Here is a 24806-nt window from a genome sequence, read left to right as displayed (position 1 = left end):
GTTCATGGGGTTGGCGGAATCAGGAGTGCCCCCCCCCCCCCCCCCCCCCCCCTTAGGACCCAGGAGAGGGCTGGGGAGAAGTCCTACAATACAGTTGTAATGGAGCCTGAATTGTACATGTTCATCTTCTTCTTGAAAACCTCAAGATGAATTTTGACCAAACTTAGCAGGTAGCATCCCTAGGGGGATAGAATCTCAATTCCTTCAAATGGGCACCATGTCCCTCTTTGGGGGGGGGGGGGGGGGGGGGGGGACTAGGGGGCCCACCCCCCCCCCCCCACATTAAGGAATATGTAAAATCTTCTGCTCTAGAACCAGAAATGATAAAGCAAAGTTAATACCATGAGTTTGTACATTGATGACTTTAGTTCCAAGTTTGTTAATTGCAGATTCAGATCCAGGACTGCCTGCCCCCCCTCCCGAGTTGAGGGGGGGGGGGGGGGAGGGATCCATATGCAGACCTAAAGTTTCCAATGTTCTCAGGTAAGAGTGTGCAAGAATGCATGGAAGGTGAAATTGCGATACTCAGGTGAGCGCGTGACCCGCGGGTCTCTTGTTTAAATTATTAGCTCTTAATGATGCGATCGGGTGCATACTTAAGTGACTATTTTTTACTAATTTTGAAAGGCAAAAGGGAAATATACCTTCAATTGCAACTATCACTTTAATCCTTTGAGCTACAGGTGTATGCTCCTTATTTTTGGCCCAAATTGCAGACTTCACCAGATGCGTGAGAAAAATGGGTGCCATGCCTGATATCGTGAGACAGACCCTAAATGCGTGAGACTTGGTAGCTCTGCGTGATAGACTAATTATGAGGACTGGTACAGCCATTGATGAAAGTCTGTGACGGCATTTGAAACAGGAATCCTAAAACATGCCTGCATTCCTTGTTTTTATCCAACCAAATACTACTCATGCATGCTAACGCTTGTGGGTTTCATGACACATTTGTATTGATCATTTGATTGCGATAGACTTACCACCAAACAATGTGTGTGTGTGGGGGGGGGGGAGGGGGGTAGGGGAGGAATGCAAATTCATCAAAGTGGGCAAGCAGCCAACAATATGTTTGTTTGGGTACGATTTTGAACTTTGCTGCTGATTTCCAGCGAACAAATCATGATCGCATGATCTTTTGCTGATAGCAACTCACAAGGAGATTATATAGGAGTGTACATTTAACCGCTATTGAAATATTTACCCTTTTAAACCGTCGTTGGCCGAATGTAGGTTTCATTATCACAGGTATTAAGTACCACTTGCTGCAACATGCTTTTGTCTTGTGATGCATCCCTTTTAAACTAGCAGTGAATAATTTCCCACTTTAGAGACAAATTACCTTGCATTTGTGAAACTTGAGCCAATATTTTGATGCAATTACAGTGCATGTATTACAAATATCAGTGACTTGCAAAATCCATCAAAACATATATAGATCTGCAGTAAACGACTGAAATGTTTGACATGCAGTGTACAGTAGTTTGCATTTATAGCCCATGCTGAATTGACATGAGTGATTGAAATTTATTTAGCTAGTAACTGAAATAAAGTGTTGAATGCTACACCTGTTATGATGGTTATGATTAAAAAAAAAAACAAACAAACAAAAAACTTTGTATATTATATAGGCCTACCTACATGTATATATGGGGGGGGGGGTCAATAGTTCCTAAAAGGTGTAAAGATCTGATATCAATTCAATTTTTCATATTTGAGTTGCCTTCAAATTTCAAAGAAGCTACAGGTAGTGTATCACTGATTTTAAGTCTTTGTCTACAAGTTACATCTTGTACATACTGACCGATAATAATAAAACAGTACATTTCTTGTGGGTATCCAATTGCAAACAATTACATTTAGAACTGAACTCAAATTGATTCAGATTACAACATAATTGTATGATATGCCAATATGGCAACTCTTTTGAATGGCATTTATTGTATGTTACACAGGATATTTCAAAATTTTGTTGCAGCCCACTAGCACTAATTCACATTTTCTTGCATTCCAGTTGTATGTTTGACACTACCAAACAATTATAAAGACTGCTGCCACCCCTGCATGCCAAATGAATCAATCCATTCTGTCACATGATGTTAGCATGGCTAATAAGTGAACTGCTTTGGGGCAGTCACAATAGTAGTCTAACCTCCAAGACTCTTATTTGGAAATGCTAATCCACCTGTTTCTACATGCAAAATTGTTGTGGGGAATCTGGGAAGTCAATGCAGCTGTACTACAGTAATATTATTTTGCTGATATGGTCTAAAGCATTGAAGGGAATTAAAAACAATTCTAAATGTAGAAATCTCCTCAGCTTACAAGTCAAAAAAAAAAAAAAGGATTATGACTATGTCTACTCATACTATAGTCTGTTAACAAAGACTACTATTGGCCTGCATAAATGATGATCAGCTGATGAAGCCAGAGTCGCACCACCATACAGAGTGGCCATAGTCATGCATATGTAGCAGCAGAGCGTAGTGTTTTGGTGAACTTTACAGCTCGGTTGATGGTGCATGTCACATGTAAATAGTAGGTTAGGCCGTGCGTTAGGCAGAGACGCGCTTGAGACGCTGAAAAGGATATTGGTACTGATCTAACGGTTGGACACATACATGTTATCAGTATGTATGTATGCTGATCTGATATTTAACTATCACATGACTACTACAAGGTAGCAATTGAAACTGTGTCACCTACATTGTACATACGACTCGCGGTAGTCCGAGATTGCAAAGATTGCTTTCATACAACATATATGTGGGTACAAGTTGGTGGAGTAGCAACCTGACTGCCACTGTCTGTGTGACTACCTGGTATATTCTGACTCTGCCCCGACCGTATTCTGTGTAAGTATCACTTGTCTCCCTTATGATTAGTCGGTAGCAAGGGTCGTAACCATCATCTTCAAAACCTTGTCACCACAGACTGCAAGGCCATGGATTTGGCAGAGTTCAAAGGGGGCACATTGCAGTTGAACTGACTTTATTGACGGATGTGGCAGTTCTTGCAATATATCCATCCACTTGTAAAGATTCAAACTTGTGAACTAGGCCCTATTTGAAATGTGAGAATCGGAATCAAACTGCAGGATGCTTCATTTTTGTGAGAGCCTTGCCAACTGTAGCATGTATTTAAATGAAAATGATGTTTCAATTGAGAGATGATATTGTCCCTCCCCCCTTTCCCTATTCTAAAAAGAAAAGAAAAGAAAAGATGTTACGTGTCGAGAGTGTCTTTGATAGAACCCAAGAAACATCTCATTTCACTAAGATTATGATTTCATGTCACCCTTTAGTAGAGAAACAACAGTCAAATCCAGTCTTCCTTTTACTTTCAGACCAAACTGTCTGCTCAAATCTTTGCCAATTTGTCTTACTTTTTTTACCGCAACATCTGTGTCAATTAATCTGTGGAATTATGTTAAGTCCTGTAGGCCTACTGTGTGTATTGCATATATGTTGTAAGTAACTAGTGGTAAAATGTAGAGTGGCAGTATTTGCATGATATCTAGTAGTGAAACACATTTGTTGCCCTTTTCAAAATTGCATTTGTAATATTTATTTCAACAGAACGTCTGAATGAACATCAGGCCTTGAAATAGGAATTTGGAGGGGCAAGGCCATTTAGAAAAGGGCACTTTTCCCAAGAGGCCAGCCATTAAAGGGCACTTTAATAGGTCAGTCAGAGGGGCACCAAAGCCACATTACAAGGGCATGTTGGATGTAAATACGTGATGTGAATGCCCCATAGAGCTGTATGCTATCGGCCGTGCTGCTACACTCCAGCAGCGCACGCACGCATAAGATCTCTCCGCAGCAGACGACGTTAGGCAGTAGACCATACCCAATACGATGTAGGTTCTGTAATACAGTACGTTCTCAACGCATACGCCACGCTCGCTTTGGAGCACTTCCGGCGCCATTTTGCTTTGAGCATGCGGGCATGAATGCAGAGCGAGAGAGATGGTAATGCTCGCAGCCGTCCGACAGGCCGGCATTTTTTAGCATGGCTTGCGACCACTTGCTCCGGCTCGCCGCTGCCTAAGCTAGTAACTCTATGGCCGCTGCGCTGCGGAGGCAGTCGGGACGGTAAAAGCTGGTCGGGCGTACATGTACGTACATGTCGTCTCGTATCTCGGAAAGATACTTTGAGTTTGAATCAGATATATTGGGACGCGAGTGAACTGAAGGTATGATATTTGAGATCAGGAAAGTTGTTCAAGCTTATTTAAAGTGTAGACTTTGAGAAAGGGCATATTATGCGTCATAAATAATAACTTTTATTCTAAAAGGGCACCACGGCCACAAGAAAAAGGGCACATTTTTTTTGGCCGTAACTTTGATCAAGGAAAAAAAGGCATTGCGGCCAACGAGAGGGGCACCGACAGCCATGGCCGTCGGTGGCCGTCGGTTAATTCGAGGCCTGGAACATGATTGTGTGTGCATCCTATGCAGGTGTTGGGGCAGTGATCCATTTTTATATTTAAAGGGGAAGGCTAGTAATTGATCAGTGGGAATCAGTGGAAATGCTGGGAGATGATTGTTCCAATCCTTATGGGATTCATTCAAGAGTTCATTGTATATCTATTGTTGTGTGAAAATGATTTGCTTCAGAATGGTCTCATATTCAAGTAATGTGCAGTTTAATGCTTCCAGGTTAGCGTCCCTGGTCAGTGACGGAGCATTAATCTGCACATTACTTGAATATGAGACCGTTCTGAAGCAAATCATTTTCACACAACAATAGATATACAATGAACTCTTGAATGAATCCCATAAGGATTGGAACAATCATCTCCAAGCATTTCCACTGATTCCCACTGATCAGTTACTAGCCTTCCCCTTTAAACTGTCTTGGATATTGCAAAATGATCTAGATGTACATAGTGGTCTCCACAATCAAAGGTGATAAAATCGCATTAGTACAGTATTTACATAGTCCTTTATATTTGTCTTTACCAAGGACTGACTCATGGCTGATGATAGTGGATATGCCATGAGAGATACATGTATGCTGAAAGGAGTAAAAAGAAATATTAGAGGTTAGATGTTAGAGGGTATACCCTCTATAAAATAAAGAAGAAATGCAAAAAGAGATGTTTTTAATGTGTATAGATTATTGTACACCATAGAAATACATAAAATTGCATTTTAAAGAGAGCAATATACATGTGTACATACCAGGACTGCAACAGCAATGTTCACATGTACATTGTAGGCCTACGTGGTAGTTGTGAGAAATTTGCAAGGTTCCTGATACATGTGTACTCTCAAAATGAACAGCATTCTGGTTATTTCCTACCATTAAACACAAATGTGAACACTTACACATTTATTTATTTATTAAGACTTTAACTCACTCTAAAAATGGCCCTACTCTGAAATTCATGTTGTGTCTACAGAAGCCTATTAAAGTTGTGTACCCTGATTATCTGTGACAGTGAGTTGTCTCTTGGCTTTGGTGTGTCCTTTACGAGCTGAGTTCAAAGGGGGGCTTTCTGTGTAGCCTCTCGACATGACATTCCCAAACAGGCAACATGTCACCTGCAATGATGCAAGTGATTAAGAAAGGCCTGAACTGTGACGTTCAAGTTGATACTGTTGGCATTCAGGAGTGTGGGAGTGCTGCAAACTGTTCAAGGGTGGGGAAAGTGTACATGTAAATGGCATAGACGTACCAGTAAAGTAGTACATGCATCATAGGCTGCATTTGTCAATTTTCCCATGTTTAAAACGTGTTTCAATACCTACTATCAAAACGCTTTTGCAAACGCCTTTTTGATCGCGTTTCTGGAGTTGTTGCATTTGTCTAGCTATCGTGAGTTGAGAGGGAGGTCTTGTCTCTGCACAGTTCCCATTGCGCAGTTTGACTCGCAGTGCAGATAGTTGCCAATGGTTGCATGGGCATGTCCGAGCTATTTCAAAATGACTTTGCATTTATCAACTCTACAGAAACACGTTTCTGATGCAAACGCGAAGAAACTTGCAATCACACTTTTTATGGTGTTTCAGAAATGCGTTTCTTATCCCATACTAGTAAATCAAAACAGCTTTGCGTTCATCAACTGCCTCCAACTCCCGGAAAGTTGTTTAGAAACCTTAACCCGTTTAGGACAAGTCCCGAATATATACTCGGGCAATCGTTTATGGGAATACGTGTTGTAGCAAAATCAAACCGTCCTCAACGGGTTAATGCTGCGGCCAGAAGTGAGTCAATAAATGCACCTTACAATGTACAATTGTAATATTCGATGTCCATAGCAGTGACCCAGATTAAGGGCAGTGGGAGTGGAGTGGGTAGGGCTGTTCGTGTGACCGTAGAGCTCCGAGTGGGTAGGGCTATTAGTGCGACCATGGAGCCCCAACAGGGCTCCTATGGTGTGACTATGCCAATGGTATGCACTACGCATTCGCCGCTGGCTTCATGCCAATGTTTATTGACAGCAGCAAGAGAGAGGGGGCGAGGGAGAGAGAGAAATCTGGTGTAGGGTTCATTCACAGTTGACTCGTCAGCTGTCTATACCCATCTCTGCTGTCACTTTAGACCGCAAAATGAAACATTGAGCTCTCCTTTTATAGCCACAGCTTCATACACTTGTATGTCAATGTAGGGGCAGTGATTTTCCGTTTCAAAAAATTGCCTTTTCCGTTTCAGAAAATCATGAATTCCGTTTCAACATGGTGAAAAAACGGAAATTCCGTTTTCCCATATGAATTGTACATACAAAAAATGCAAATTCCGTTTACATGTATTTGCATGCAAAAATGAACAAAAATTAAATGATTGCTATTTGAAGTTTGTGTACCTGTGTAATCGTGTATACATTCATACATGTTATGCATAGTGTATACCTGATGATTTCCAACCTCTGTACATACCACACACCCATGAAGACAAATGAAATGAAACATCAGTATGACAATTTATTTATTTCGACTGTCAAAACATGCACAGGGCTGTCACTTAACTTTTTTCCTTGGTTGCCAGCCGGGCAACCTATAGAGTTTTTTAGGTTGCCAAATGGCGGTTTAACAAATAGGTTGCCACAGTGATAATGTTCGAAGAGTATTGCATAATGTGTAAATCTGCAAGGTTAATTATGGCGATGATAAAGAGGGCTGTTTACACTGCTGTTTACACGACTGTTTACACTGCTGTCTACAAATGAGAAAAAAAAATATACAAAGTAAAATAAGTCTCTGAGTCTCAGCTAGTGACTTTATGCTAGTCAAGTGTTTTTATTCCTTTGATTAGAAGCTGCAAACAGAAAAAATGATAATCAGTTTAATAAGCAGTGTTGATAAAAACTTCAGCACTAAAAGAACGATCAATCTACCTGAATCTTTCTTCAGTCAATACATTGTAATCCAGTTAATCATGCCGTGGGACAGTATAGTCAGGTATCCTATTACCGAACGGTATCCTATTACCGAACGCGTACTTTGTCAATGGAGCGCGTACAACAACTCGAATAGGCATTCATTGCACTACGCGCTGTTATCTCACAGGGGAAGCCAGTGCCGAAAATTGCTAAACTGCAGCAAAAAACAAAACAAAACTGTAATTTACCTCAAATTTACGTAATAATTGCTAAAATTTCGATGTTCGTTGTCCTGCGTTAATAAACATTGACCGAAAATGCAATGTACTATTTTCCCCATACAGAGGGCGCACGTTCGGTAATACAATACGATTTGCGTCGGTAAAAAGAGACAACTTTTGTGGAAGGGTTATTTGAAATACGGATTTTTTCTAGAAGTTGGCTTATTTTTCAAGTATTTTCGTTACAGCTAAAGTCATCAGCATTTCAATTATCTATAAGGATATTTTTGGCTGAATTATTGCATAATGTTGCCCGTTTGGAGCAATAAAACAAAAATCGTTCGGTAATAGGATACACCTCCATACATATTTGTGTATCACTATCAAAGCCTGGCCTGCAGTATCAACAACTATCATTATGAATGTCCTCTTTCTTGACTTGCTAGTCAAGTGACTTACAGTGTACTACTGTCTAGTCAAGTCTTTATATTCCTTCAGAAGGTCTAAACAGATGAAAAATTTCAGCACTAAAGGAACAATCAATTTATCTTTCTTCAGTCAATTATCCAGACAAGAAACTAGCACTCATTTCACTCTGATCTTTCCCCATTCTGGCCTCGGTCCCCCCCCCCCCCCCCTCCCCCCCGAAAAAAAAAAAAAAAAAAAAAAACGAGGAAAACACACACACATTGCAACACAACAAAAACCTCTCCCCTACCCTACACCTTCCCGATTTCCGTGTTTCTGTCAGGTGAAACGACATGTTCAAATACAAAAATAAAACAACAGTAGATATTGATTGAAACTCAACACCCATTCATGCCAGCCAGGCCAGATTGAAACTCAACACCCATTCATGCCAGCCAGGCCAGGCTGCCATAAACTTCAAAGCACATTCCGACAGCTGGCTGGTTGGCCGAAGAATTTGCGCGCGCGTGTCAATTTCTTGACTGGAGAGAGGGCCTGGGAACAGCCCCTTTCCCTGTTCATCTCCAACACCCCAGACAGTTCATGACCTCCAAGAATGCGCCAGTACGCGCGGTTTCTTCTGTTGATTGGTCTCTCTCTCTCCACCCCACCCATGCCAGTCTGGCATGGCACCTTGGCATCGTGGGATTTTTCTTTTTTCTGCGTGAACTTGGACTTCGATCACTCTTCTCTCCTGAATCATGCATTGTGCGCTGTGCTCTACACACGACATAGCAGGCAGGCATAGCAAGTCACCACTCCACTCACCTGCTGACAGCTTACCGCGAGCAGAAAACAGACAGTTTCTTCTGTTGCCGCTACTTTTACTGCCAAAATACTGGCTTTATCATCACACATTATGTTGTGTTTTGGAATATAAATGGACTTTCTTCTATGGTTATGATTGTTGGTGTTGGATCAAACTGAGTAAGTGTTCAACAGTTATTGAAATCGTGACATCGCTAGATCTAACGCCGTTAGACATCGCTAGAACTTGCAACTAACACAACTTGGCTTAGAAACTCAGTTTCCGCAGTCTGTGAATATCGTGGACATGTAATAATGATTAATTCACAGCTTCTGTTGGATCTATTTTTACTTTCATGTGTTTTATTTTGTTAAAAAGTGATTTTCCGTGTGGAATATTTTTTCCGTTTCAAAAGGCCGTTTCCGCGTTTTCCGTCCGTTTTCCGCGATCGCGGAAAATCACTGTCCCTATCAATGTCTGTATTATTGCCAAGTACTTGGACACTAGCAGTGCAGAAGGATTATAGGATCATGGAACTACACATAAAGCTCCAAATGTTGTGTGCTGTTTGTTTGTGTGGTAATGTTAACGGATGTTTTAATGTCAGTGATTGGTACGAATGGGACATTGACATATTGTCTTCATTACAAATTTTAATGGAATTATGGACAACAGGCATTTGAAATAAATTGTATCATGTCATCAATTTTAGAACATTACTGTTGAGCATTACATTGTATTTTTTTAGGTGAACTACAGGACATGAGAAAACCAAATTCACTGAAAACAAACATTTTCACCATTAATGTTTAACATCTGTTCCTTTGAATTGAAAGAGGTGTGAAATAATTGTTTTAATGTCCTCTTTGTTTCTCTGCTTTTCCATTTTAGGTTATCTAGCTCCAAGAGGATGAGTTGCTAGATTTAAAGGGTGAGATCTCACCACCACTTACACCATCACCATGAATTACGTGGGTCGCTTCTTCTCCAGCGTCAAGACCTTCTACAGCGAGATCAACCCGGCAACGCTGACCGGTGCTATCGACGTCATCGTGGTGAAACAGCCGGATGGCTCCCTCGTGTGTTCGCCTTTCCACGTCCGCTTCGGCAAGATGGGGGTTCTGCGGAGCAGGGAGAAAGTGGTGAGGAGCAGGGTCAAGGGTCTTTAACCCGTTGAGGACGGACTCATTTTGCTACAACACGCATTTCCCATAGACGCCTGCCCGAGTATACTCGGGACTCGTCCTCAACAGGTTAAGGGGTTTACAGATTCCTTTGCTCTCCAGAGATATGTCATTTTGGAGGCAGATTAAAAGGGTGGTATGATATTCCCAAGTTTTGAGAGAGGTTTGAATATTATGTCATGATGTAGTGTATAGATAGTATGCATGTATGCATGCAACTTTGTAATAGGTTTTTTAAGCCGTTCCTCCCGCAATTCTCCGAGCGCTTTCAATGTCCCCAAACAAGATTCTTTTAGCCCACAGCGAATGGACAGGTTGGTAATCCACCTGTGCGAAAGCAGTCAAGCGGTACATGGTGCCCCCTTTCCATGGTCAACTACATGTGCCATCAAACAATGGAAATGTCGATTGGGTGCAAGGTATGAATAGAGCGTGCGCTGATGGGTTCACAGACTCTTTTGTTACACACAAAAGATGCTCCTGAATGGGGTCAACAAAATCAAATATCTACAAAGCTCAACCTTGATCGCTCTGTACATCTTCATACAAGTTTTACAGCAAAACAAATGCACACTACATTGGAGAGAAGGCAAATAATACTGCGATACACACAGTTTTCATACCGAAGGAGTATGGAAGCAGATGTTGATTGAAGAAACTCTAATCTTTCTATTGAAGGCATTTTCGTGGTAGCGTAGCGAAAATCAACATGAATTTAGGCCACAAATGTAGGCACTCCAGTCTACATTTTGGGAACCTGGTATACCTGGTTTCCATATTAAGTTGACGCCACGGCAACCTGGTACAGTGTATGCCAGATTCCCTTAAGGAACAGGTTAATACATACTAATCATTGCCATTTTAGACTGTATTACATCATTCACATAGATATATCTGTGACTTCACTTTTGACTAATTGTACATTTTTATGCCTCCGCCACGAAGTGGTGCCGGAGGCATTATGTTTTCGGGTTGTCCGTCCGTCCGTCCGTCCTTCCGTCCGTCCGTCCGTCCGTCCGTCCTTCCGTCCGTCTTTCCGTCCGTCCGTAATGAATTTTGTGGACAAGGTAACTATCAAAAGCTGTTGAGGTATCCTGATGAAACTTGGCATGTATGTGTATTAGGGGGTGAAGTTGTGCCTATCAACTTTTGGGTGCATGTGCTCAAGGTCAAAGGTCAAAAGGTCAAGGTCAAATACATAAAATTTCACTATTTCCACCATATCTATGCAATGCCAGAAGATATTTTCTTGAAACTTAGTGTATACATGTATTACCCAATTTAGATTCTCTGGTGAAAGTTTGGGTCATGAGGTCAAAGGTCAAAGGTCAAAAGGTCGAGTAAAAGTATTAAAACTTCTTTTTTTTCTCTGTAAATTGGAAAATTGTTCAAGGTATCTTCATGGAACATAGTATATATACATGTACTGACTGGCAGTGATTATCTAGAGAATGTAGGGTTCATGGGGTCAAAGGTCAGGGGTCAAAGGTCAAGTGCAACACTTCAAAATTTTACTATTTCCCTCATGTTCATGCAATGCCAGCAGGATTAGTATTTTTTTTTTTTACACTTGGTGTATGCATGTGTAACCTAATAGAAATTCTCTGGAGAGTTTTTTTTCTTTTTCTTTTTTTATTGCCTCAAAGGTCAAAAGGTCAAAGATCAAGTGAAAGTGCTGAACTAACTTTTTCCTCCATATCTCGGAAGTGGCTCAATTTATCGTGAAACCTACTGCATATCTATGCATGTTCTACCTGAAAGTGATTATCTTATGAATTTTAGGGTCTAAGGCCAGATGAACATGGTAACAATTTACTATTCAGTACAGAAATTGCACTTTTTCTCCATACCGGTACCATGAAAATTAGTCAATGCATAAATGTATGAATGGGTCAAAGTCAAGTTAAAGTCCTTAAATCCCCAAATACATGCTCTCCTATTCATCCAATTAAACCAAGTTCAAGGAAGGTGAACATTTAACACATTTCTGACAAACTTGTCATTTCAATATTTTGCCAGTTTTGTGAAAATGTAATCACACATTGTCCACATGGACTATCTAGACCTATTAGGAGAATCATGCATTATGGCGGAGGCATACCAGTCGCCATAGCGACATTTCTAGTCTTTTGTGCATTAAATCAGAAGATATCACTTTCTCACTGCTGTGGCTTTCTGCCGTTGTTTCGCCAAACTCTACTAGGTCATGTTTATTGCCATGATTATGATGTCACGCAGTCAACTCTGTTGCTGTATTATAAGGTCTTATCCCTACATTGTTCTGGTTGCTTCCTGTCACCATCTGCTTTCAAATATCGGTTCTTGCGCATCATTTCCTTTCATTTTGAGGTGTGCTGGCTATTTTTATTTCTTTTCTCAAAGATATCTGTCAAATGAGACCTGTAATAGCAAACAATGGTGTTTCCCCACAAACTCTTGCAACACTTGATGCAACTCTCAATGATTATCTCTTTTTTCAATATATGACCATTTGTGACTGTGCATCACAAAACCAACAAAAAGTCACACACCCCGGTTTTATGTGAATACTCTAATAACTTTTGAAAGAATGACGCCACTGCTTTGAAAATTGGTATCAGTTGTAGATAAAACGTATAAATAGAGCATGCTCAATTTCAACCTAATCTGCTGATCCCCTCAATGTTGTTATGGAGTTTTACTTCCTGTTTTTTTGTTTTTTTTTGTTTGTCCCATTCATTGCGTAGAGCGCAGCTTGGTATATGATGAAGCACTTGAATCATTATGAATAAACCCTGTACTTCAGAGTCTCTTTTCTTGTAGTAGGGCCAACAAACTTTTCCAAAGTGTGTGCTTTCTTTCCAGTATTTGGATAGGTTAGCAGAGTCCATTTGAATTGAGTTATACATCATTTTAAAGCTTATAATCCGCTTTTTCAGGATTTGCCCTGATGCAGCGTCACATTTACAAAGTAGAAGGAGTGATGATGTTGATGACAGACTATGGCAACGACAATAGTGATAGTTGATAAATAGTATTGATTGTAGTGATCGTAATAATGATGATGCGGCAAAAAGATGATGCTGATAATAACACTACATGATACAAAGAAAGACAACATAAACCCACTACCTAGTGAAGATTAGAGCATTATCTTTGAAATGTTGATGGATATGTGGATGTGTAGAGATGATTAAATACAAATGCAATGATTTCTTCCCTCCAGGTCGACATCCAGATCAATGGGGAGCCGGTCGACCTGTTCATGAAGCTAGGGGAGAGCGGAGAGGCCTTCTTTGTAGAGGAACTAGAGGAAGAGGTAATTACTGACGGCCACTGCCCAATGTCCACTCTTGATGGGCAACCTGAGCCCTAACATCTCCCTCCACTCTTGGTGCTATGTTGAATTACCAAAGTATCTGTGATCTAGCCCTAGTAAATATAGAGTGCAGAAAATATGTGACCACAAATAGCTTCTTTTTTTTTTTGTTCAATGTTAATGGGTCTGTACTAGTCGTTTTCAGGGAAATGACCTTTAAGAGGAAACAGAAAACAGCATAATGAGCTGTCTTGTGGGATGACCTCGTTATAAATACTGTGACTTGTAATCTGATGACACAGCGGGGAGGGTAATTCAAAGGGAAGGAAAAAAGTGAAATACATGCGAAGAGCGTGAAAGGATACGTTGACCATCATTAACGGCATGATATGAGTGCGACAATGACCATGATAGGTTACAATAACAGCTGTGGCATGAAATTAATGAGGAAGTTCTATTTTTATGCGTTCACCCGCTGTCTTCACTTTGTATTGTATGTTGAGTTTTTGTAACGCGCAAACAAAAATCATATATGGATAGATATCACTAGAGCATATTGTTACATGCTCGGCAGAAGGCCATAGCATGAAACTTCACCACAAAATTGAAGTTTTGTCCGTGACATAGTTTGACAGAGTTTTGAAGGCTCCTTCATATGATGCAACGATCGTTTTTGTGATTTTTCGAGCCCGCAAGCCGGAGGGTTGTTGTGCTGGGCATTCAGCAAATTATCTTTGGCTGGAGATATAGGGGGGAGGGGGGAAGGGGGAAGGGGAGGGGGGGGGGGGGGCGAGAGGGAGAGGGGAGAGGGAGAGGAAAGGAGATTGTGAGGTGAGATCACAGAAAAATGTGTTACAGAGGTAATGAGGTGAGTTAAAAACAACAAACAGGTCAGTATGAATACGCAGGGTATATGTGTCATTGTTGTGATAACAATGTCCTCGTCACCTAAGTGCAGATAGGAAGTATACTGTGAGTATGGACAGCATACCGAATTTAAAGGGGGGGGGGGGGGAGTATCGAGGATGTGTGTAATATTATGCCTGACAGGAGGTGATTGTTCCGTTTGATGCCGTCAACTGAAGCAAAGACCCTTCTATTCATATGAAGCCACTGTGACAGTTAGATAGGAAGTCACGCTTGGTGGTTGGCTTAGTGCCAAGAGCCGGAATCCTGTAACTAGGGAATAGATGCCCTTCTTTCATGCATATATATCCTGGTGTAGTATAAATGAAAAGAGGCAGAAAACAACAACAGAATGAAGATACCAAAACAAACTCTACTGTATCTATTTCATTTCAGCTTCCGTTGAACTTGAAAGTAGTGTATATGTATAGGTATTTGCCAGTGGTGTGTTGGGAGTAGGGTTGGATGAGCATCCAACAAACTCAAAGCACACTAATTCTAATAGAGTATCTTGAATACAGAGAACTGGCTGTTTTAATGAGCTGAATACTCAAGGAAATCTGGGCTGGGCTTTTCTAAAGGGAAGTTGCCATGATACAGCAGTTCTCCGTAAATGGCAGTCAGTTCCGTGTATGGGAGTCCTTCATTAGCAAATAGTTAATAGCATGAATTAATGATAGGAAAGTTAAAATGAAGGTCACCTTTTAATTGGTCTACCTTCCTTGATGTTGCTTACTTCCTGTTAACAAAAATGTCTCTGGGCATTGCAAGGCAAAAGTTGTGGGAGATTATTTAACAATTTGATCAAAATTTTCGTCCCAAGTTCTGTCTCATTCCATTGGACTAAAGAGAGAGAGACAGAAACAGAGACAGACAAAAAAAAGAAAAAAAGAAAATTGAAAGAGGACCAGAAAAAAGTATACTAACAACATGTATGAGATGTCTTTTTTCTGTGTTTTTTTTTTTTTTCATTTTGGCATTCTTATGAGCAAGACAAACTTTTTACATAGTTTGGTTTCATTCTTTTGACTTGTAAAATTTGTTTATTTTTTTTTTGTCCTTATGTATATAGTCATGGACAAAGATTACAGCAGAATTATGGTTGTCATTTGGTATTAGACAAAACTAGCGTATGACATTGCTGTATGGTATTAACATGTGGCTTATGTGGTGTGATGATGATTTATTGATAATCAGGCAGTGAGCAGTTCAAATTTATTTTATGAATTAGCATGTGACAGAACTGCCATCTTTAAGCCAAGTCTGACAAAACAAAACAAAACAAAACAAAACAAAATAAACACACACATATTCCACAGAGACTTCAGTGTCTTGTAGATAATTTCTCTTTCACAAAACTTGTAAAGCCCAGTTCATACTGAAATTAAAGAATAGGTTGTTCCTCACTCTGACACCAATGTAAGGCCAGTAGTGGACAGAAGGGTTTGTCAAATTGTAGGGTAGCCTTGAAGGGGGACTTGGCTTGCTATGAACTTGCACCACTGTGGTCGCATCGAGAACAGGAAAAACCAGGCAGGATGTGCCGTTGGCTGTGTACGAGACCGCAGCGGGGGGTGAGAGAATGTCGAAACTCGTGACGAAGAGACTGGATCATTTCCTCTGCTGTCGCAATTACCAGCGAAGATCCCCCAACATGGAACTTTCACAATCTCAGAAAACTTGAATCACAGTGCATGTGACTCAGTATTCAGGGTCATGGTGCACAATGTTATGGCTGTGCTGGTGCAAAGTCCAGGGAACATCATTGCATGGTTCTCATACACAGAGTTATTTTGTCCCATGAGGGACCACAGCGTCAAGAGAAAGTATGCAAAACTTCAGCTGCAAAAACAAACATACATACAAACAAGATTAAACAAAAACAGGCAAACAAATAAAATCAAGGGAATTTATGTTTTCGAGATATATGTCATATTTTCCATTTCAAGGGGACCGTGGAATGCCATATTATATGACTTTCTTATTAAAACATGTACAGATTATGTTGACCGCTCTAGCTCATCTAGGTATACAGATATGTTCATGCTGTGTACACAACCTGTATTCATGCAAATTTGTTCCTCAACACATTGGTCCTACCTGTTTGAACTATCAACCTTTTGGACACATTTCACAAGGATTGTCTCATCAGTTTCTAAAAACATGAAAACACTTTTCAAGAACAACAACAACAAAACACACATGAAGTACAGTTAGACACCATACACAAACACCACAAGACAACTAATGCAGAACAATGTATGCAGTGTGTTATCAGGTCATTAATCACATAATAAGTAACTAAATGCACACATCCTCTGTAGACATGCTACATATAAAAGGAAAAGGCTTGTCAACTCTGCAAACAAGGCTCCTATCTAAGCCATGACTTGTGAAATGACAGTTCAGGGTAGACCCAAAGCCTCCGTAGGCTGCCTGTAATCCATGGCCTTCGTCCTTCTGGTCCAGGAATTACTGTAAACCTCACTCTAGTTTGTCAACGGCCCAGATGCTGTATCAGCCCAGCCACTAGCAATTCTACCCCGTTGAGGGCGGGCTGGTTGTGCTATAAGACACATTTCCCATAGACACCTGCCCGAGTGTACTTGGGGACTAGCCTTCAATGAGTGAATGTGCCTCTCACCCACTTTTCCAACTGCTGAAAATGCAGAGAAAAAATGAGAAATATATAATATGTGTTGCATTTGTCTTGGGTGGGAAGAGGGGGATATAAAACAAAATATATAACAAAAAAGGATCCATTTTTAGATGATGTTATGGTTTAAACTTTTAAGTGCAAATATGTACAAATGTTCAGTATGCAAATGATGACTCTAGTGCATGTGGGATGGCATTGCGATTTTCACAAGCAAGGTGAAGAGTGCGAGTAACATTGACCCGGAATCTTTGCTGCTTAAGCTATGAAAGTATTCAACATGACAAGCTCTTGTGACATAGTAAGAGATGTTAATACTGTGATGACAGTAGAATAGTGATTACTTGTAAGCTATTTGAGAGTTCACTGGGTATCAGGAAAACCTTTTAATAAAATGTTTTTCAGGAGACCCAGCTGTATAACTTCCTTTGCCAGCAAGTATGCTTTACTTCCAGGCTGAGGTGATGATAGTGCATTATTCAGCTCATTCCCAACAGGTTCAGCTCTGTAGAAAGTGTAGTGCTTGAGTAGTTAATTTTGAATAATTGTTCATTACTTGCTATACAGTGCAGGAAAATATGGTTGTCATAGGGTTACATGAAATTAATCTGTTCAGGACAGTTTGATTTTGCTACAGCATGCATTTCCCATAGACACCTGCCCAAGTATACTCGGGACTCATCCTCAACGGGTTAATGTTTGATTTGGCAGTGCAATACCATGATTTATATTAAACTTTGTTTCCTTTTTGTGTTTATCTCTTTGATTCTCCCATTAGGATGTTGTTCCAGAGCATCTTGCCACGTCTCCAATCCCATCTGTCAACCACCTCTTTGAGGAAGGGATGAATGAGCTGCATGGGAAGCAGTCGCGGCACTCGCGCTCCGAGACGGAGAGCAGCCGCGAGTCGGAGAGCTACGATAAGACCATCAGCTCTGCCAACCTGCGGAAGGGCGTCGCCCCACCGCGCCCCCAGGATGTGACAGTTGACATGCAGTCAGTTGAGGAGAAGCTGGCCGACATTAGTCTGGAGAACCAAGGAGGAAAGGCTAAGGAGAAGAAGCTCACTAAGACCAAAAACACCCTGAAGACTCTTAAGGATGTTGAGGCAGGCTCTAGCCAGGAGGAGGACTCCTCACACATCTCTGAGCACCGGGCCAGCCCTGGTCCCAGCACCTCCCAGGGCACCAGCGCCATCTCCATCGATGAGACGGTGAGGGGGAGCAGCTCGCGGAGCCGGCTGCGCTCCAAGAGGAGGCGGCGGAAGAGCGGCAAGGCCGGCACGAGCAAGTCGGAGAAGTCGTTGCCGCAGAACATGAGCGTCCGGCGCATCGCGTCCATGTCGGAATCGAGCACGTCGTCGTCCCAGCACTCCGATGAAGAGCTGGAGGGCATCTTCCCCATCGACGATGTGAATGAGATCGATGCGGACGGGGGACGCACAGAGGAGGAGGAGGAGGAGGAGGGGAGTAGCCACATGAACCGACCGGTCAGCTTGCTAGGGACCGAGGACGACAGCCGAGAGCAGTGGTCAGAACTTGGGAAACCAACTCACAGACCTTTCCACGTTTTCTCCGACGGGGATTATACCCCGCTGGTGAGGTGAGGACAGAACTATTGTTTAATTAGACACAAAATCTTAAAACCAGTATTTTGCGTTGTGGGCACAACAACCAATATTTCGTGGCATATGATGTATGTCTTTCTTATCTGGCTTTGGACATCAAGATTCCAAGCTCAGGGGGAAAAATATGCACTTCTGTCTTCTTGGTAAATGTCTTTGTTCAATAGATTTTTCAGGTTGCTTCGTATCAGATGCAAATAATGTAGAAATCCTTATTCGTACAGCTTTATTTCACATAGAAATTTCAAATGAAACAGACAAGAAAGGGACTGGAATATCCAAGAAGCCAAGAGGAAAGATAAAATGTATTTTTCACCAACTTTGTATCATATTGTTTCAAATAAAAGAAGTAAAAGGGTGCGTTGAAAGCCAAAAGTCAGGATTGTCAATTTTTGCCTTGTTTTGACTGGAGGAGCAAAATTAATTGAAGTGATTTTTGTCTTTAATCCATAGTACAAACAGCAAAGTCAGTTGTCAGTATTAAGTGAATATATTTTCCATGGAGAATTTGATTGTTAGATCTTTCTTGTTAAAAGATTTGTCCACCTTCCCCTTATCCCATTTCCACCCTCGCATGATAATACTACAGCCCCCAGGCCACTCGCCCGTCCACACCCAAGAGTGACACGGAGGCGGACCACCAGAGGCAGACCAGCCTGAGGAGGGCCAACAAGGCTGCAGGGGCCGACAAGATCGAGTGGAACTGGGGCGAACTGCCCGAGGTTAGTCTCAGTCCCAGTCTGAAGTATTTTTGCAGTGGGAGCCCTCCCTCCCAGTTTGAATCCAAGGGATGTTTGTGAGGACTGTCACACTTAGGTGTAGTAGCTCTCGATTGCATAACAGTGAAACTGGTGATGGTTTCTTGTAAGTCAAAAAAAGAACAATCATCCTTATTGACTAGTGATGCTTAGAGGTCACAATATGCCATTCTTGATTCAGAAAGATGGATTACGCTTCGAAGTGTAATTTTGTTATTATTGTTGTTCAACCAAGATAATTTTTTGCTGTTACTTCTTTTCATTCAAGGATATTAAAAAAAAATAGTGTGCCATTCCTCACTATTCTCAGCCTGAAAGTTTCTTTGATTGGGATTTTAAGCGAGTCAGTCTAATATGGCAACTGCTGTCTCTTCAAAAAAGTGCATAAAATACAGAGCTCACTCAAAGCTAAAAAGTGCAAACAGAAAAACTGACCAGAAATGAATATTATTTATTAGTGGAAAATTGAGCAAAGAAAATGGGATTCCATTTGGAAAATGGAATCCCATTTTCTTTGCTCAATTTTCCACAATTTTTTGCTGTTACGCATAAATCCGTATTCTCTTGATGGATGATGTTACATTGATCACTTAAGATCATAAACCATGTGTTTGTTTTTTTTTTTTTTGTAAAGATACTTGAAATATTGTAGAATCCTATAGGTAGATGTCATTGTTGTTTTCTTGTTTTAATTTTTTCCATCTTTTTAAATTGAAAGGGCCACAGAATGAATTGTTTGCACTTTTGTGAGTGGGAATGTTTGGTATGTGTATGTTCAGGTTCATATTGTGTGTATGTGTGTGTGTTTTGGAGGGGTATGGTATGATGTGTGCTTTTGGTTTGTAAGGGGAATATTTTTCTGCACAAGTACATCTTCTTGTAAGAGTTTGCCCTAAGTCTGCCCTTAATCATACCATTGCAAAAAGCACAGTACAAGAAATATGTATAATGGGCCTGCATGATACAGTTTGGTATTAATCCATTCAATTTTTACTAACATACATTTTAGGTTATCCATAGCACATTTATCCTCTGCAGTTAGTAAAGAAAATAGCACACGCAATGAAGTAATGATTTGGGTTGTACCAGCAGATTGCTGAAACCAAAATTCCAATTCTACCTGCATGAATCTCACTGAAAGGTAAATGCCCCCATTTGTTTCATCAAGCGTACTCAAAATCTCAAAAATAGTAATGACAAATTGAGTGCTGAAAACTATAACATGTGTAGTAAACATGTTATATTTTAAGAATATCAGTGTATGTACCTAGGCTTTTGAATGAATTTGGGCATTATCATTTATATGGCACATGCAAGCCTGACCACTTGTAGCATTCTTGAGATGAATCATATGTTCACACCAAAACTCTCTAAAGCTGCTATTAAATACTAACAAATATGCTGCTATTACTGCTTATTTCATACATTAAGTATGCTCAAATGATATGACATTGTATAGATGATGTATGATGAAGAGATGCCAACTCTTTCCCTTTTTTCAGTATTTTGTGCCCTTTTATGACAAGAATACTGCAGTTTTTGTGGAAAATTCTTCTTTTTCCCAAATTGTGTTACTGCAGCATGTCCATTGCAGCAAATACATTTTTTTTTTCCCCACCTAAAATGCACCTTTTCGTTCATGAGAAAAAACTGAAATGCTATTTTAAAGTTGGCATCCCTGATGATGAGGTACATAGTATAGGGCAAGCTAGTTTGAGATGGCAATGACGGAGGCAGCAAGAAAGAGAGAGAGAGAGAGAGAGAGAGATACACGTAGTGTGTATGTGTGTGTGCGAGTGAGAGAGAGATGGAGTGCGTGTGTATGTTTGTGAGAGAAAGAGAGAGAGATATAAACTCAGATGTCTCCTCCAGACAATTTGACATGTGGCACTGCGTAACGTGTGTTGATGATTATCCCATTCCTCCATCGTAGCGAAGAATCTCACAGCCCACCATTAGCATACAGATCTCATCAGCCGAAAGCACATCTAAGGTACCTTTATTTTTTTTTGCCGCAGAACCCCTCTCTGTCTGCGTTCCTCCTTGTATCGCAACAAAGCCGTTGCCTGTACCTCAGTTTGATATTTCCACCCATATGGAAATGAGTTTGCCCTGTCCCAGTTGCTTAATGATTTTGAGGTTGCCTTGTTGTATATCAGCTTGAATTTTTTCAGTTTGGGTATGTTCGTATTTGTTTGAGCTTTTGTTCGAATGGAAGCAGTGTACATAGCATTTCATGCAGAGAATCCTTTGCTCTTCTAGCATATAGTTTTCTCTTTTAATTTTTATGATTTTTATGATTTTTTTTTTTACATATTTGAAATGTTGCAGTGAATGAATCTGTTTGTTTTTGTTTTGAATGCTTGTTTTAGTTTGTTTGTTTTATAGAAAATGCAGATGCTTGCTTGCCTTATGATTTTATATTTATTGCCTGACTTTATTTTGTTTCACTTTTTTTTTTCCTCCAGCCAAATACTGCATTGCAATTGCTTGCAAGGATTTGTTGCTTAATTGGATTAAGTTTTTATTGATTTGTGTTGTTTCTTTTAATCTGTACTGCTCACATGAAAGACAATATAAAAAATGTTTCTTCGTAGTCTGACTTTATTTTGACTCTCTGTATTGTAAATATTGCTGTATTATCATCCATGGCATGCATTTTACGTGGTAAATTATTCAGCAAATTTACAAGTTGTGGATTCTATGCACACTGTCATCATTCTCAAAGGGGACGCACATATTACATTTCGTGTATTTGCATGATTGTAAAATGTTGGCACAAAAACATTGATTATTAAACGCAATCTACTCCTGTGTATACACGCATTGTATGTACTGCACCAAAAATAAAAAGAAGAAAAAAATTGCACACCCAAAACAATGCCATAATCTTATTTTGAGTAAATTTTGTATATAATTTGCAATCAAAACACATCTGGCAGCAATGTCTTTCAGAAGAAATGTGTTGTTCATGTACTAGATAAATCATCAACCAAAAAATGACTTTTGCAATATATTTTCATAAAATAAACCATTGAGAATGTTGGGAGATGATGATATCTCAGTTTCTTCTAATATTATGTGTTTAATTGTGACCAGAGTTACCCTAAAGGAAATATGGTGAAACCTTGCAATTCCAGAACTTTCTCATTCTCAATGTGACAATTGTATTTGTTTTGAAACTGTCATTTCCATTTTCTTGTCGGATTCTCTGCAATTTGAATCAGTGCCAAATTCCACAAGCTTGTGAGCACCATATGTTGAGTTTCGTTATTCGGTCAAGAGTTCCAAAGATATCACAAGCACGATACATTTAAGATATGATCTATTGCAAGCCGTGCATGATTAGCATATTTATATGCCCCATAAACTGGGGTGTGAGAGAGAGAGAGAGAGAGAAAGATATAGCTGTGATACAGATCATCTTAAACCGTGCATGATTAATATATGCTCCATGAACTGGAGGTGACAGAGAGAAAGATATTACTGCGATAGAGATCATCTCAAAACCATCGCTGACTGATTTGTATTTGCTTGCCTCCTTGTCTGTAAAAGCAGCAGCCTGCCGAGAGCAAACGTGACCTGGATCCCCTCGCCTCCACCTCCTCCTCCCCGTCCCCCTCCCAGGGGGGCATCAAGGGGGAGGAGAGGAAGTCCATCTGGAGTAAGATCTGGAGCAAGAAGGAACAGGACCCCAAAGATGGTGGTGGGATGTACCTGCAGGACCTGGCCTCGGAGGAGATAGACCCCGAGGTTTACGCCCTGTACTTCCCAGACAGGTATGGTACAACAACTAACTATTCTGTTTAACCCATTGAGGACGTGGTCCCGAGTATACTCGGGCAGTGTCTATGGGGAATGTGTGTTGTAGGAAAATCAGCTCGTCCTCAACCGGTTAAGGGGGAGGGGGGGGGGTGTCTCACTGAGCAGCGAATGTTTGCAAACGTAGCCCATTTTATCAAAATGTTGGATCTTGTCAGGGTTCGTAAACAGTTGCAATCAAATTCGTTAGCAAATAGCTAGTTTTGATTGTTATACATTGTATCTAACACTACTATTTATGCCGAATATTTCGTAAGGTTTTTATTTTCATGAATTTTGCGAGTCAGGTGCCATTTGCAAGATTAAAGACACACAAAAATAATGACTCAGATCCCGATATGAATGAGACACACACATATACATTCTCCGTTCAGTACAGTACTCCACGATCGTGAGTTTAACTACTCGTGAAGTAGTTAGGAAGTCACGATTCATGAAAATTTAGAGTCCCCGAATGTTTAGCGCATACGATATTTGCCATTTTGATTCCACGGAAGTAAAAAAAAAAAAAATGTTGCGAAGAAGCTGCTGTAATCTTGCTAAAAGTCAAGTGAAATAGAAAGATTAAATGAGAACTTACCTGTTCGAAGCTTTAATCTCGATTCTATTAAGTAATAGGAGGGTGATATTACGTCAGGAGAGAGCCCGCCATGTGTGCATGCGCAGTAGAACCAATTTTCGAAGAGTGAAAAATGGATTGTCACTAGATGAAAGATAACGGGAACTTGCAATCCTGTTCGAAACAATGCCGACTTACACTCCTGTTAGAACCGCAGGGTGGGTGTGGAGGGGACGTAATATCACCCTCCTATTACTTAATAGAATCGAGATTAAAGCTTCGAACAGGTAAGTTCTCATTTAATCTTTCTATTCTATTGCGTAATACTCGTGAGATATTACGTCAGGAGACTTTAAAGCCTGTGACGATACATTTTTCCCCCAGACATAACATAAGTTATGTGAATAACTGAAGCACCTACCAAGAGGTCATTAGTATTCTGCTACACGAGTGACAGCCTGCGAAAAGCTCATTTTGGCGTCTTTTGGCTTATTGTAGAAACGTCGAAACGTTCGTTCGTTTGACCATCCGGCCTGTTCAAGTACTGCAGTCACTGGTACATCACCCCTGGTCGCGGCTGAAGTTGATGCTGCTCGAGTGCTATGCGCTTTGTACTTATCAGTGTTGATACCTGCTGATGTAAGCACTTCCTTCAGCCAACGAGCAATAGTTTGTGATGATACCCTTTTGTGGGGTTTCTTGTAGCTGATGAATAGCTGTCGTTCATCCCCCCTGAGCATACTTGTTCTCTCGATATACTCTCTGAGGTACCTTACTACGCACAGGCGTCTGTCTGGAGGATAAGATTCCAGGGTAACCGAAAACCCAACATTCCCTGGTCGGTTCTGTTTGATCAGTTTTTCAAAGTGAAAAGTAATTGAACTGTTTCTCAATTGTAAATGATCAAGATCCATGAATTTCAGAGACTGAATCCTTTGCGCTGAAGTCAAAGCAATGATCATGCACAGTTTTAATGTTAATTTCTTCAGAGACAGCGACTTTGCTGGTGACATAATACGCAACAATCTAAAAACAGGACCAACATCCCAGATTTCTTTGTATCTGGGCAAGGGAGTCCGTAGGTGAAAAACTCCTTTCAGGAACCGACAGACTAAGGGATGTGTACCAACTGTACACGAAGCGTCAGTTAGTGTCAAGAAAGATGATAAAGCACTGCGAGCTTGGTTTATGGTGCTGTAAGCTGCATGTTCCACATGATAGAGTTTACTGAG

The 24806-nt window shown here is 40.6% G+C and overlaps 1 protein-coding gene across 1 annotated transcript in view; it reads left to right on the top strand.

Annotated features, from left to right (window-relative positions):
• Nucleotides 1–24806, top strand: part of LOC139723013 (phosphatidate phosphatase LPIN2-like) — a 49951-nt gene that overhangs the window by 9856 nt on the left and 15289 nt on the right. Inside the window, exons 2-7 of the mRNA XM_071634290.1 lie at nt 9659–9909; nt 13157–13249; nt 17590–18413; nt 19025–19157; nt 21127–21186; nt 22752–22972. Of these exons, the coding sequence (XP_071490391.1) occupies nt 9730–9909; nt 13157–13249; nt 17590–18413; nt 19025–19157; nt 21127–21186; nt 22752–22972 (1511 nt within the window). The 5' untranslated portion in view covers nt 9659–9729. The remainder of the gene's footprint in view (nt 1–9658; nt 9910–13156; nt 13250–17589; nt 18414–19024; nt 19158–21126; nt 21187–22751; nt 22973–24806) is intronic.

Source organism: Diadema antillarum, unplaced genomic scaffold (assembly GCF_040938485.1).
Source record: "Diadema antillarum isolate AM-2024a unplaced genomic scaffold, OU_Dant_1.0 scf00000180, whole genome shotgun sequence".
NCBI lineage: Eukaryota > Metazoa > Echinodermata > Echinoidea > Diadematoida > Diadematidae > Diadema > Diadema antillarum.
Note: the sequence above shows the minus strand (reverse complement) of the source record. Positions and strands in the feature narration are given on the sequence as shown.